Source organism: Coregonus lavaretus (genome assembly GCF_964263955.1).
Source record: "Coregonus lavaretus genome assembly, contig: HAP1_SCAFFOLD_4558, whole genome shotgun sequence".
Lineage (NCBI taxonomy): Eukaryota > Metazoa > Chordata > Actinopteri > Salmoniformes > Salmonidae > Coregonus > Coregonus lavaretus.
The window spans coordinates 2,708-16,677 of record NW_028165177.1 but is presented as its reverse complement, the minus strand read 5'-3'; the positions used below and the strand labels follow the sequence as shown (position 1 = coordinate 16,677).

Below are 13,970 nucleotides of genomic sequence, written 5' to 3'. Positions count from 1 at the left end.
CTGGTGCAGGTCTACAATTTTGTTTCTGGTGTCCTTTGACAGCTCTTTGGTCTTGGCCATAGTGGAGTTTGGAGTGTGACTGTTTGAGGTTGTGGACAGGTGTCTTTTATACTGATAACAAGTTCAAACAGGTGCCATTAATACAGGTAACGAGTGGAGGACAGAGGAACCCCTTAAAGAAGAAGTTACAGGTCTATGAGAGCCAGATATCTTGCTTGTTTGTAAGTGACCAAATACTTATTTTCCACCATAATTTGCAAATATATTCATTAAAAATCCTACAATGTGATTTTCTGGATTTTTTTTTCTAAATTTGTCTGTCATAGTTGACGTGTACCTATGATGAAAATTACAGGCCTCTCTCATTTTTTTAAGTGGGAGAACTTGCACAATTGGTGGCTGACTAAATACTTTTTTTCCCCACTGTATCATTGTTTGTTTATTACACACAATACATAAAAATACATTTCTGATATGAAGCCCCAATATGACAAAATACAGACTACTTATTTTCTGTCCAGGCAAGATGCAGATGGCTACTACCACTGTCACAGATAAACATGAACGGGGCATTCAACAATCTTTAGGTTTAGATTTTTTTCTCTGAGATTAATGAGAGTCTCTGTTGTTTAGAACAGTTCACTTCAAACCACTGGCTGTGGGGTGGCCATTTTGTCTGCTCCCTACGAGGAAAGAGAAGGGAGAGGAGTGGCGGGGCCATGCGTCCGCTGTCCTGTCATGCCTTAGAGGTTACAGGGTCAGAGGTTACAGGGTCAGAGGTTACAGGGTGGTAGTAGTAAACATATCTAACTCTATCCTGAATAAACATCGCTACAGAAGTCTCTTTGTTACCCTACAACCTCTGCTTGCTATTTTCTTTATCAACTACAAAGCTGCATAGCAAAAGTCATTTTTGTCTTCCAGGAGGAACATTTTAGCAGACATGTTTTTCTGCCATATGATTAGAAAAGGATCAGTTGGGAGTTTGTGCAGCAGGATGCTGGTGGTTCTGATCTGAAGGGGTCTGGTGTTGATGGTTGTATGCTGGTTATTGTAGGGCTGTAGTTATGGTGGTCTGTTGGTAGGGGACTCTAGCTGGTCTGTTGGTAGGGGACTCTAGCTGGTCTGTTGGTAGGGGACTCTAGCTGGTCTGTTGGTAGGGGACTCTAGCTGGTCTGTTGGTAGGGGACTCTAGCTGGTCTGTTGGTTGGAGGACTCTAGCTGGTCTGTTGGTAGGGGACTCTAGCTGGTCTGTTGGTAGGGGACTCTAGCTGGTCTGTTGGTAGGGGACTCTAGCTGGTCTGTTGGTAGGGGACTCTAGCTGGTCTGTTGGTAGGGGACTCTAGCTGGTCTGTTGGTAGGGGACTCTAGCTGGTCTGTTGGTAGGGGACTCTAACTGGTCTGTTGGTAGGGGACTCTAGCTGGTCTGTTGGTAGGGGACTCTAGCTGGTCTGTTGGTAGGGGACTCTAGCTGGTCTGTTGGTAGGGGACTCTAGCTGGTCTGTTGGTAGGGGACTCTAGCTGGTCTGTTGGTAGGGGACTCTAGCTGGTCTGTTGGTAGGGGACTCTAGCTGGTCTGTTGGTAGGGGACTCTAGCTGGTCTGTTGGTAGGGGACTCTAGCTGGTCTGTTGGTAGGGGACTCTAGCTGGTCTGTTGGTAGGGGACTCTAGCTGGTCTGTTGGTAGGGGACTCTAGCTGGTCTGTTGGTAGGGGACTCTAGCTGGTCTGTTGGTAGGGGACTCTAGCTGGTCTGTTGGTAGGGGACTCTAACTGGTCTGTTGGTAGGGGACTCTAGCTGGTCTGTTGGTAGGGGACTCTAGCTGGTCTGTTGGTAGGGGACTCTAGCTGGTCTGTTGGTAGGGGACTCTAGCTGGTCTGTTGGTAGGGGACTCTACCTGGTCTGTTGGTAGGGGATTCTAGGTGGTCTGTTGGTAGGGGACTCTAGTTATGGTGGTCTGATGGTGGGTTCCTGTGGGGGTTGGAGGCTCTAGGTCTTCTCCAGTTGTTGAGGGAGGGGGAGGCAGGGGGGCTGACTGGAGGAAGACAGGGTACTGGTCCCTCTGGAGATCCTCTGCTCCTGCTGTTCCAGGGTCAGGGAAGAAAGGCTGAGGGAAGCCCCAGTAAGAGGCGTGCTGAGTGGGGACAAGGTAAAGTTGGGCCCTGCCCCGGGGCTCTTCAGGCTGAGCTCCTGGTTGCTCGTGGGGAGGAGGGGTTTGAGGTTTAGTTCCTGGGTTGTCGTGGAGAGGAGGGGCTTGAGGATGCTGACGAGGCAGAAGGCCGAGCCACTGTTGGGGATGAAGTTGACCTTGTTCCTGTCTGGACCTGTGAGGAACTGAGGGACCTGCTGGGGAGGCTTGGACCTCAGGAGAGGACAAGGGACCTGCTGGGGAGGCTTGGACCTGAGGGGAGGGTAAATTAGAGGAGAGGAGAGGAGGGGAGAGGAGAAGAGAGGAGGGGAGAGGAGAGGAGGGGGACAACCACGAACACACAGAGAGAACAGAAGTGTCACTAAACATAACAGCCCATTCTGACTCAGCTAGTCTGGGGTCATTGACTGAACTATCATCATCATCATCATCTCAAGGCTCTGCAGGCTCAGCCACTAAGAGAGATAAAGGCAGAACAAGAAGAGAAGGATGGCGTTAAGAAACAACAACATGAGCATTGATATCAGGAGGAGTAAAAAGTACTGACTGTGTTTTCTCAGTGAAGACCTTGACTCTCTCACAGCCCTCAGGAGGCTCTCGTTTGAACATGTAGCTGTTGTTGGGTTTGGGAGAGGAGGCGTATTTAGGGAGTGGGGAGCTGGGCCCGAGGTCTGGGAAAAGAACAACCTGTAATTATTATTATTTTTGTAATTATAACACACACGATCAGTTATCAGCCTGGGAGGCACAGTGTTTTTCCACAAGCACGTGGAGTAGCCAGCCCAATAAAAAAGCTAGCCAGCCAGGTTCCCCCGGGGCGGCTGGCTACTCCAGACATTTTTACCAAATAAGCTATATTTTGATGGCCTCTGGTACATTTGAATGCCTTGATTGTGGTCCTCTGTAGCTCAGCTGGTAGAGCACGGCGCTTGTAACGCCCAGGATAGTGGGTTCGATCCCCGGGACCACCCATACGTAAAAATGTATGCACACGTGACTGTAAGTCGCTTTGGATAAAAGCCTCTGCTAAATGGCATATTATTGATTCCATCTGAAATACACAGCAAAATTATAGAAAAATGTATTAAGTGTACCTCCAAGATTGGAGAAATGAGTTGTGGTATTGTGTTTACAATTTAAAATTACTGAAAATATATGAATTCACTGTATTGTTAGTTGTTTTGGATATCATCTAGCCCTTTATGATTAGGACTATTTTCAAAGTAAGAGAAAATCAAAACTTAAAAAACATTTAACCTGTCTTTTCTTAAAGATTCAAGTATTTTACTGCAAGATATGAATTGCCATGAATTATGTATTTGATTAAAACAGAAAAAAATAAGTAAAAAGGCCAAATTATCTTGACAAATTAATTAAAGGTTCAATTTTAAATCAAACAAATTGTAGGATTGGCACTTTTGCAAATGACAAAATGGGTCTCTAAAATAAAACAGAACAGAATTAAGTTCTGAGTCCATACGTGTTAAGAGAACAGATAGAGCGACATCAGTTAAATTACTGAAAGAATTTCAACAAGTGTTTGCAACTCTTTGTGAATTACAGTATGTCATTTATTAAAACAAATATTTGTTTAGCAAATGACCATGGAAGAACTGGGACATTTTCAGCTTCCAGGAATTGTGTACAGATCATTGCGACATGGGGCCGTGCAGGTGAAGAAGCCGGATGTGGAGGCCTGGGCTGGCGTGGTTACAAATGATCTGCGGTTGTGAGGCAGGTTAGACGTCCTGCCAAATACTCTAAAACGACGTTGGAGGCGGCTTATCGTAGAGAAATTAACATTAAATTCTCTGGCAACAGCTCTGGTGGACATTCCTGCAGTCAGCATGCCAATTGCACACTCCCTCAAAACTTGAGACATCTGTGGCATTGTGTTGACTCTAGCTGGTCTGTTGGTAGGGGACTCTAGCTGGTCTGTTGGTAGGGGACTCTAGCTGGTCTGTTGGTAGGGGACTCTAGCTGGTCTGTTGGTAGGGGACTCTAACTGGTCTGTTGGTAGGGGACTCTAGCTGGTCTGTTGGTAGGGGACTCTAGCTGGTCTGTTGGTAGGGGACTCTAGCTGGTCTGTTGGTAGGGGACTCTAGCTGGTCTGTTGGTAGGGGACTCTAGCTGGTCTGTTGGTAGGGGACTCTAGCTGGTCTGTTGGTAGGGGACTCTAGCTGGTCTGTTGGTAGGGGACTCTAGCTGGTCTGTTGGTAGGGGACTCTAGCTGGTCTGTTGGTAGGGGACTCTAGCTGGTCTGTTGGTAGGGGACTCTAGCTGGTTTGTTGGTTGGAGGACTCTAGCTGGTCTGTTGGTAGGGGACTCTAGCTGGTCTGTTGGTAGGGGACTCTAGCTGGTCTGTTGGTAGGGGACTCTAGCTGGTCTGTTGGTAGGGGACTCTAGCTGGTCTGTTGGTAGGGGACTCTAGCTGGTCTGTTGGTAGGGGACTCTAGCTGGTCTGTTGGTAGGGGACTCTAGCTGGTCTGTTGGTAGGGGACTCTAGCTGGTCTGTTGGTAGGGGACTCTAGCTGGTCTGTTGGTAGGGGACTCTAGCTGGTCTGTTGGTAGGGGACTCTAGCTGGTTTGTTGGTTGGAGGACTCTAGCTGGTCTGTTGGTAGGGGACTCTAGCTGGTCTGTTGGTAGGGGACTCTAGCTGGTCTGTTGGTAGGGGACTCTAGCTGGTCTGTTGGTAGGGGACTCTAGCTGGTCTGTTGGTAGGGGACTCTAGCTGGTCTGTTGGTAGGGGACTCTAACTGGTCTGTTGGTAGGGGACTCTACCTGGTCTGTTGGTAGGGGACTCTAGCTGGTCTGTTGGTAGGGGACTCTAGCTGGTCTGTTGGTAGGGGACTCTAGCTGGTCTGTTGGTAGGGGACTCTAGCTGGTCTGTTGGTAGGGGACTCTACCTGGTCTGTTGGTAGGGGACTCTAACTGGTCTGTTGGTAGGGGACTCTAGCTGGTCAGTTGGTAGGGGACTCTAGCTGGTCTGTTGGTAGGGGACTCTAGCTGGTCTGTTGGTAGGGGATTCTAGCTGGTCTGTTGGTAGGGGATTCTAGCTGGTCTGTTGGTAGGGGATTCTAGCTGGTCTGTTGGTAGGGGACTCTAGCTGGTCTGTTGGTAGGGGACTCTAGCTGGTCTGTTTGTAGGGGACTCTAGCTGGTCTGTTGGTTGGAGGACTCTAGCTGGTCTGTTGGTAGGGGACTCTAGCTGGTCTGTTGGTAGGGGACTCTAGCTGGTCTGTTGGTAGGGGACTCTAGCTGGTCTGTTGGTAGGGGACTCTAGCTGGTCTGTTGGTAGGGGACTCTAGCTGGTCTGTTGGTAGGGGACTCTAGCTGGTCTGTTGGTAGGGGACTCTAGCTGGTCTGTTGGTAGGGGACTCTAGCTGGTCTGTTGGTAGGGGACTCTACCTGGTCTGTTGGTAGGGGACTCTACCTGGTCTGTTGGTAGGGGACTCTAGCTGGTCTGTTGGTAGGGGACTCTAGCTGGTCTGTTGGTAGGGGACTCTACCTGGTCTGTTGGTAGGGGACTCTAGCTGGTCTGTTGGTAGGGGACTCTAGCTGGTCTGTTGGTAGGGGACTCTAGCTGGTCTGTTGGTAGGGGACTCTAGCTGGTCTGTTGGTAGGGGACTCTAGCTGGTCTGTTGGTAGGGGACTCTAGCTGGTCTGTTGGTAGGGGACTCTAGCTGGTCTGTTGGTAGGGGACTCTACCTGGTCTGTTGGTAGGGGACTCTACCTGGTCTGTTGGTAGGGGACTCTAGCTGGTCTGTTGGTAGGGGACTCTAGCTGGTCTGTTGGTAGGGGACTCTAGCTGGTCTGTTGGTAGGGGACTCTACCTGGTCTGTTGGTAGGGGACTCTAGCTGGTCTGTTGGTAGGGGACTCTAGCTGGTCTGTTGGTAGGGGACTCTAGCTGGTCTGTTGGTAGGGGACTCTACCTGGTCTGTTGGTAGGGGACTCTATCTGGTCTGTTGGTAGGGGACTCTAGCTGGTCTGTTGGTAGGGGACTCTACCTGGTCTGTTGGTAGGGGACTCTAGCTGGTCTGTTGGTAGGGGACTCTAGCTGGTCTGTTGGTAGGGGACTCTAGCTGGTCTGTTGGTAGGGGACTCTAGCTGGTCTGTTGGTAGGGGACTCTAGCTGGTCTGTTGGTAGGGGACTCTAGCTGGTCTGTTGGTAGGGGACTCTAGCTGGTCTGTTGGTAGGGGACTCTACCTGGTCTGTTGGTAGGGGACTCTACCTGGTCTGTTGGTAGGGGACTCTAGCTGGTCTGTTGGTAGGGGACTCTAGCTGGTCTGTTGGTAGGGGACTCTACCTGGTCTGTTGGTAGGGGACTCTAGCTGGTCTGTTGGTAGGGGACTCTAGCTGGTCAGTTGGTAGGGGACTCTAGCTGGTCTGTTGGTAGGGGACTCTAGCTGGTCTGTTGGTAGGGGACTCTAGCTGGTCAGTTGGTAGGGGACTCTAGCTGGTCAGTTGGTAGGGGACTCTAGCTGGTCTGTTGGTAGGGGACTCTAGCTGGTCTGTTGGTAGGGGACTCTAGCTGGTCTGTTGGTAGGGGACTCTAGCTGGTCTGTTGGTAGGGGACTCTAGCTGGTCTGTTGGTAGGGGACTCTAGCTGGTCTGTTGGTAGGGGACTCTAGCTGGTCTGTTGGTAGGGGATTCTAGCTGGTCTGTTGGTAGGGGACTCTAGCTGGTCTGTTGGTAGGGGACTCTAGCTGGTCTGTTGGTAGGGGACTCTAGCTGGTCTGTTGGTAGGGGACTCTAACTGGTCTGTTGGTAGGGGACTCTAGCTGGTCTGTTGGTAGGGGACTCTAGCTGGTCAGTTGGTAGGGGACTCTAGCTGGTCAGTTGGTAGGGGACTCTAGCTGGTCTGTTGGTAGGGGACTCTAGCTGGTCTGTTGGTAGGGGACTCTAGCTGGTCTGTTGGTAGGGGACTCTAGCTGGTCTGTTGGTAGGGGACTCTAGCTGGTCTGTTGGTAGGGGACTCTAGCTGGTCTGTTGGTAGGGGACTCTAGCTGGTCTGTTGGTAGGGGATTCTAGCTGGTCTGTTGGTAGGGGACTCTAGCTGGTCTGTTGGTAGGGGACTCTAGCTGGTCTGTTGGTAGGGGACTCTAGCTGGTCTGTTGGTAGGGGACTCTAACTGGTCTGTTGGTAGGGGACTCTAGCTGGTCTGTTGGTAGGGGACTCTAGCTGGTCTGTTGGTAGGGGACTCTAGCTGGTCTGTTGGTAGGGGACTCTAGCTGGTCTGTTGGTAGGGGACTCTAGCTGGTCTGTTGGTAGGGGACTCTAGCTGGTCTGTTGGTAGGGGACTCTAGCTGGTCTGTTGGTAGGGGACTCTAGCTGGTCTGTTGGTAGGGGACTCTAGCTGGTCTGTTTGTAGGGGACTCTAGCTGGTCTGTTGGTAGGGGACTCTAGCTGGTCTGTTGGTAGGGGACTCTAGCTGGTCTGTTGGTAGGGGACTCTAGCTGGTCTGTTGGTAGGGGACTCTAGCTGGTCTGTTGGTAGGGGACTCTAGCTGGTCTGTTGGTAGGGGACTCTAGCTGGTCTGTTGGTAGGGACTCTAGCTCTAGCATTGTGTTGTGTGACAAAACTGCACATTTTAGAGTTGCCTTTTGAGAGAAATACGTTTTTTGTGCATATGAAAAATGTCTGGGATCTTTCATTTCAGCTCATGAAACCAACACTGTACATGTTGTGTTAATTTTTCAGTATAAATAAAAAATGGATTGATTGATCGGTAGGTAGGGAGGGAGGGAGGGTCTCTATTATGTGTCTGTGGTTCTCGAGGGCAGTCCTCACCTTTTTCTCTGCAGTCTGTTAGCAGCTCATCACTACTAGGCCAGGGGCTCTCTCCCCCTCCGTCTCTCCCTCTCTCCCCCGTCGTCTCCGTGTCGGTGGGGACAGTCAGGAAGGAGGGGGAGACGGAATCGGAGCGGCTGCTGTTACTGTGGTTACTGACCACGACACCTCCGCTGGCCCCTCCCCCACCCTGGGGTGTCTGTGTGTTGATGCTGCGGAAGGCGGAGCTACTGCAGCACCGTGATATGATTGGGGAGGAGGGGCGTTGGGACAGTGGTGGGGGGGCACGGCGTCCGTCGGGGACATCGTGGGGGCGCAGCTCGTCCCAGATGATGATCCTCTCTATTTCCTGGTTCAGCCCCTCCACACTGTTCCGGAACCGAGACACGGAGGACTTGGAGATGGGAATCAGGACAGTCTTTGGGATTGGGGCCTAGAGAGAGCGAGAGAGAGAGAGAGACAGAGGAAAGTGTTGGTGGTTCAGGAGTGGAAGCCATGCAACTCCAAAGGGCTTGACAAGGGCCAAGGTGTACAGGAGGACCTGAATCACATAACAGAAAGCAAGACCTTGTCCTCTTCTCTTGCAGTCTCTCTACTTCTCTTCCTCCTTCATCCCCCTCCTCTCCTCCCCTCCTAACCTCTATTTATTGTGTGGGAACAATATTGAGACATTCTGAGGATGTGGCCCTTAAATCAGGCCAGACCTGCTCTGCTCTGCTCTGGGCTGGACATTAGGATCTTAACCAGGCCAGACCTGCTCTGCTCTGCTCTGGGCTGGACATTAGGATCTTAACCAGGCCAGACCTGCTCTGCTCTGCTCTGGGCTGGACATTAGGATCTTAACCAGGCCAGACCTGCTCTGCTCTGCTCTGGGCTGGACATTAGGATCTTAACCAGGCCAGACCTGCTCTGCTCTGGGCTGGACATTAGCATCTTACCCAGGCCAGACCTGCTCTGCTCTGGGCTGGACATTAGCATCTTACCCAGGCCAGACCTGCTCTGCTCTGGGCTGGACATTAGGATCTTAATCAGGCCAGACATGCTCTGCTCTGGGCTGGACATTAGCATCTTACCCAGGCCAGACCTGCTCTGCTCTGGGCTGGACATTAGGATCTTAATCAGGCCAGACCTGCTCTGCTCTGGGCTGGACATTAGCATCTTAACCAGGCCAGACCTGCTCTGCTCTGCTCTGCTCTGGGCTGGACATTAGGATCTTAATCAGGCCAGACCTGCTCTGCTCTGGGCTGGGCTGGACATTAGCATCTTAACCAGGCCAGACCTGCTCTGCTCTGGGCTGGACATTAGCATCTTAACCAGGCCAGACCTGCTCTGCTCTGGGCTGGGCTGGACATTAGCATCTTAACCAGGCCAGACCTGCTCTGCTCTGGGCTGGGCTGGACATTAGGATCTTAACCAGGCCAGACCTGCTCTGCTCTGCTCTGGGCTGGACATTAGCATCTTAACCAGGCCAGACCTGCTCTGCTCTGGGCTGGACATTAGCATCTTAACCAGGCCAGACATGCTCTGCTCTGGGCTGGACATTAGCATCTTAACCAGGCCAGACATGCTCTGCTCTGGGCTGGACATTAGCATCTTAATCAGGCCAGACCTGCTCTGCTCTGGGCTGGACATTAGCATCTTAACCAGGCCAGACATGCTCTGCTCTGGGCTGGACATTAGCATCTTAACCAGGCCAGACCTGCTCTGCTCTGGGCTGGACATTAGCATCTTAATCAGGCCAGACCTGCTCTGCTCTGGGCTGGACATTAGCATCTTAACCAGGCCAGACCTGCTCTGCTCTGGGCTGGACATTAGCATCTCAATAACCACTTATACTTTAGCACTCAACATGAAACAACGGAGCAACAACACAGCACTGCCTAACTAGTCCTGCTGCTCTGTGTGTGTGTGTGTGTGTGTGTGTGTGTGTGTGTGTCTGTGTGTGTGTGTGTGTGTGTGTCCTGTGTGTGTGTGTGTGTGTGTCCTGTGTGTGTGTGTGTGTGTCCTGTGTGTGTGTGTGTGTGTGTGTGTGTCCTGTGTGTGTGTGTGTGTGTGTGTCCTGTGTGTGTGTGTGTGTGTCCTGTGTGTGTGTGTGTGTGTGTGTGTGTGTCCTGTGTGTGTGTGTGTGTGTGTGTGTCCTGTGTGTGTGTGTGTGTGTGTGTGTGTCCTGTGTGTGTGTGTGTGTGTGTGTGTGTGTCCTGTGTGTGTGTGTGTGTGTGTGTGTCCTGTGTGTGTGTGTGTGTGTGTATGTGTGTGTGTGTATGTGTGTGTGTGTGTGTGTGTGTGTGTGTGTGTCCTGTGTGTGTGTGTGTGTGTGTGTGTCCTGTGTGTGTCCTGTGTGTGTGTGTGTGTGTGTGTGTGTGTGTGTCCTGTGTGTGTGTGTGTGTGTGTGTGTGTGTCCTGTGTGTGTGTGTGTGTGTGTGTGTGTGTGTGTGTGTGTGTGTGTGTGTGTGTGTGTGTGTGTGTGTGTGTGTGTATTGTAGACGTGTCGTCAACCACACACTCATACCTTGTGAATGTAAATAATTTAGTCACACAAATACCACTCATAGACAGTGTCCCACACAGACATATGTTCAATCAACAACACCAATGAGAAGGTCCTTAACAACAGAGTAATGAAAACCCAACTCTGAGGTCTTGTGACCTTTGGGGTCAACAGCATCTCAACTGGAGGAGATAAATTAGCCATGCTAGGAGGCTGTACAGTCAGTCCCATCCAGCCCAGTGTCTCTGGGGAGGAACAGCCCCATCCACTCACAGATGCATCCTACCTACACCCTCTGTAGTACACTATGATGCACCCTACATAGTGTAGTACACTACTTTTGCCCAGAGCCCATTGGGCAGGAAACAAAGAAGAGGGAGGATAGAGGTCATCACCCCCACTCCCCTCCTCACAACAAACCCCCACTCCCCCCCTCACAACAAACCCCCACTCCCCTCCTCACAACAAACCCCGTCTCTCCCCCTCACAACAACCCCCCCACTCCCCTCCTCACAACAAACCCCCACTCCCCTCCTCACAACAAACCCCCACTCCCCTCCTCACAACAAACCCCCACTCCCCTCCTCACAACAATCCCCCACTCCCCTCCTCACAACAATCCCCCCCACTCCCCTCTTCACAACAATAGGAATGACTAAAGAGAAAACATGAAGGGACTCAGTTTTTCTGTTGTTTAGGCCAGTCCACTTAAAACCACTGGCTGAGTGGCAGACATTTTGTCTGCTAGCTTACCGTCACAGAAGCGAATCTATAAACTATAGTACAGAACTTTAAGAGTAGCAAATATTTAACAATTGTAACGGAAGATGGCGCTGCAGTGGATAGCAGCCGTCTTACAGGCTCCTGACCAGTTCTGCAATTTTCCCCCAAAAAATGTACACTGATTGTAAAAAATGTTGTACATAATGTCTCCGCCATCATTTCCTATTACCGAAAAACAGCTTCTGGACATCAGAAAAGCGACCACTAACCTTAATTTGGATGAAAATGTCTACGTCAACGAGTCGACAGCTCTGGACATTCCGCGAAAGAGAGGCAGGCGAGCCAGCACTCTGACGAGGCTAAATCAGCAAGTAGACCGCCATTGCCCTCTGTTCTATTGGCGAATGTGAAATCACTGGAGAACAAAACTGTATGTGCTCTGTTCGAAGCTATCCTATCAACAGGACCTGAAAAACTGGAATATTCTCAGAGTCGTGGCTGAAGGAGTACACGGATATACTGTACATCTCGCTGGTTTTTGTCTATGCATAGTCAAGACCAGAATCTGGTAAGACGAAGGGAGGAGGGGTGTGTCTTTTTGTTAACAACAATTGGTTTGCGGTTCTCTATTGTTAAGGAAGTCTGGAGTTGTTGCTCGCCTGAGTTAGAATACCTCATGATAAGCTACAGACCATAATACACTGAACTAAAATATAAACGTAAAGTGTTGGTCACACAACATGTAAAGTGTTGCTCCCATGTTTCATGAGCTGAAATAAAAGATCCCAGAAATTTTCCATACGGACAAAAAGTTTATTTCTCTCAAAATGTGTGCACAGATTTGTTTATACCCCTGTCAGTGAGCATTTCTACTTTGCCAAGATAATCCATCCACCTGACAGGTGTGGCATATCAAGAAGCTGATTAAACAGCATGATCATTACACAGGTGCACCTTGTGCTGGGGACAATAAAAGGCCACTCTAAAATGTGCAGTTTTGTAACACAAGGAGCAGACGCTCTTACCCAGAGTGAGTTACAGTAGTGAGTGCATACATTTTCGTACTGGTCCCCCGTGGTATGTGAACCCACAACCCTGGCGTTGCAAGCGCCATGCTCTACCAACTGAGCCACACGGGAGATAGACGTCTCAAGTTTTGAGGGAGCGTGCAATTGGCATGCTGACTGCAGGAATGTCCACCAGAGCTGTTGTCAGATAATTTAATGTTCATTTCTCTACCATAAGCCAGCAGTACGTCCAACCGGTCTCACAACCACAGACCATATGTATGGCATTGTGTGGGCGAGCGGTTTGCTGATGTCAACGTTGTGAACAGAGTGCCCAATGGTGCGGTGGGGTTATGGTATGGGCAGGTATAAGCTATGGACAACGAACACAATTGCATTTTATTGATGGCAATTTGAATGCACAGAGATACTGTGACGAGGTCCTGAGGCTCATTGTAGTGCCGTTCATCCACCGCCATCACCTCATGTTTCAGCATGATAATGCACGGCCCCATGTCACAAGGATCTGTACACAAATCCTGGAAGCTGAAAATGTCCCAGTTCTTCCATGGCCTGCATACTCACCAGACATGTCACCCATTGAGCATGTTTGGGATGCTCTGGCTCGATGTGTACAACAGCGTGTTCCAGTTCCCAACAATATCCAACAACTTCACAAAGCTATTGAAGAGGAGTGGGACAACATTCCACAGGCCACAATCAACAGCCTGATCAACTCTATGCGAAGGAGATGTGTCGCGCTGCATGAGGAAAATGGTGGTCACACCAGATACTGACTGGTTTTCTGATCCACACCCCTACCTTATTTTAAAGGTATCTCTGACCAACAGATGCATATCTGTATTCCCAGTCATGTGAAATCCATAGATTAGGGGCTAATTAATGTATTTCAATTGACTGATTTCCTTATATGAGCTGTAACTCAGTAAAATATTTGAAATTGTTGCATGTTGCGTTTCTATTTTTGCTCAGTATATTTACCAAGAGAGTTTTCATCTATATTTTTCGTAGATGTCTATTTACCACCACAAACTGATGCTGTCACTAAGACCGCACTCAACGAGCTGTATAAGGCCATAAGCAAACAAGGAAAACGTTCATCCAGAGGCAGCACTCCTAGTGGCCAAGGAAATGCACATTCAGAGGTGGCGTTTCTCGTGGCCGGTGATTTAATGCAGGGAAACTGAAATCTGTTTTACCTCATTTTTACCAGCATGTCACCTGTACAACTAGAGGTGACAAAACTCTAGATCACCTTTATCCACACACAGAAATAAATACAAGTCCCTTCCTCGCCCTCCCTTTGGCAAATCACACCATAACTCTATCCTCCTGCTTCCTGCTTACAAGCAAAAACTCAAACAGGAAGTACCAGTGACGCGTTCAATACGGAAGTGGTCTGATGAAGCGGATGCTAAGCTACAGGACTGTTTTGATAGCACAGACTGGAATATATTATGCGATTCATCCGATAACATTAAGGAGTTTACCACATCAGTCACCTGCTTCATTAATAAGTGCATCGATGACGTCGTCCCCACAGTGACCGTACGTACATATCCCAACCAGAAGCCATGGATTACAGGCAACATCTGCACTGAGCTAAAGGCTACAGCTGCCGCTTTCAAGGTGCGAGACAGTAATCTGGACGCTTATAAGAAATCCCGCTACGACCTCCGAGCCATCAAACAGTGTCAATATAGGGCTAAGATCGAATCCTATTACGCCAGCTCTGATGCTTGACGGATGTGGAAGGGCTTACAAACTATCACGGATTACAAAGGGAAACCC

At 49.9% G+C, this 13,970-nt stretch overlaps 1 protein-coding gene across 1 annotated transcript; it reads right to left on the bottom strand.

Moving 5' to 3' along the window:
* Positions 1–1,682: 1,682 nt before the first annotated feature.
* Positions 1,683–9,098, bottom strand: LOC311116194 (protein FAM117B-like; the record flags this gene model as incomplete). The annotated part of the gene is made up of 4 exons (XM_084191317.1): positions 1,683–2,400; positions 2,696–2,819; positions 7,941–8,373; positions 8,835–9,098. The coding sequence occupies 4 exons, from the start codon at positions 9,096–9,098 to the stop codon at positions 1,989–1,991; spliced, it is 1,233 nt and encodes a 410-aa protein (XP_084047443.1). The 3' UTR covers positions 1,683–1,988.
* Between the last annotated feature and the right edge of the window lie 4,872 nt (positions 9,099–13,970).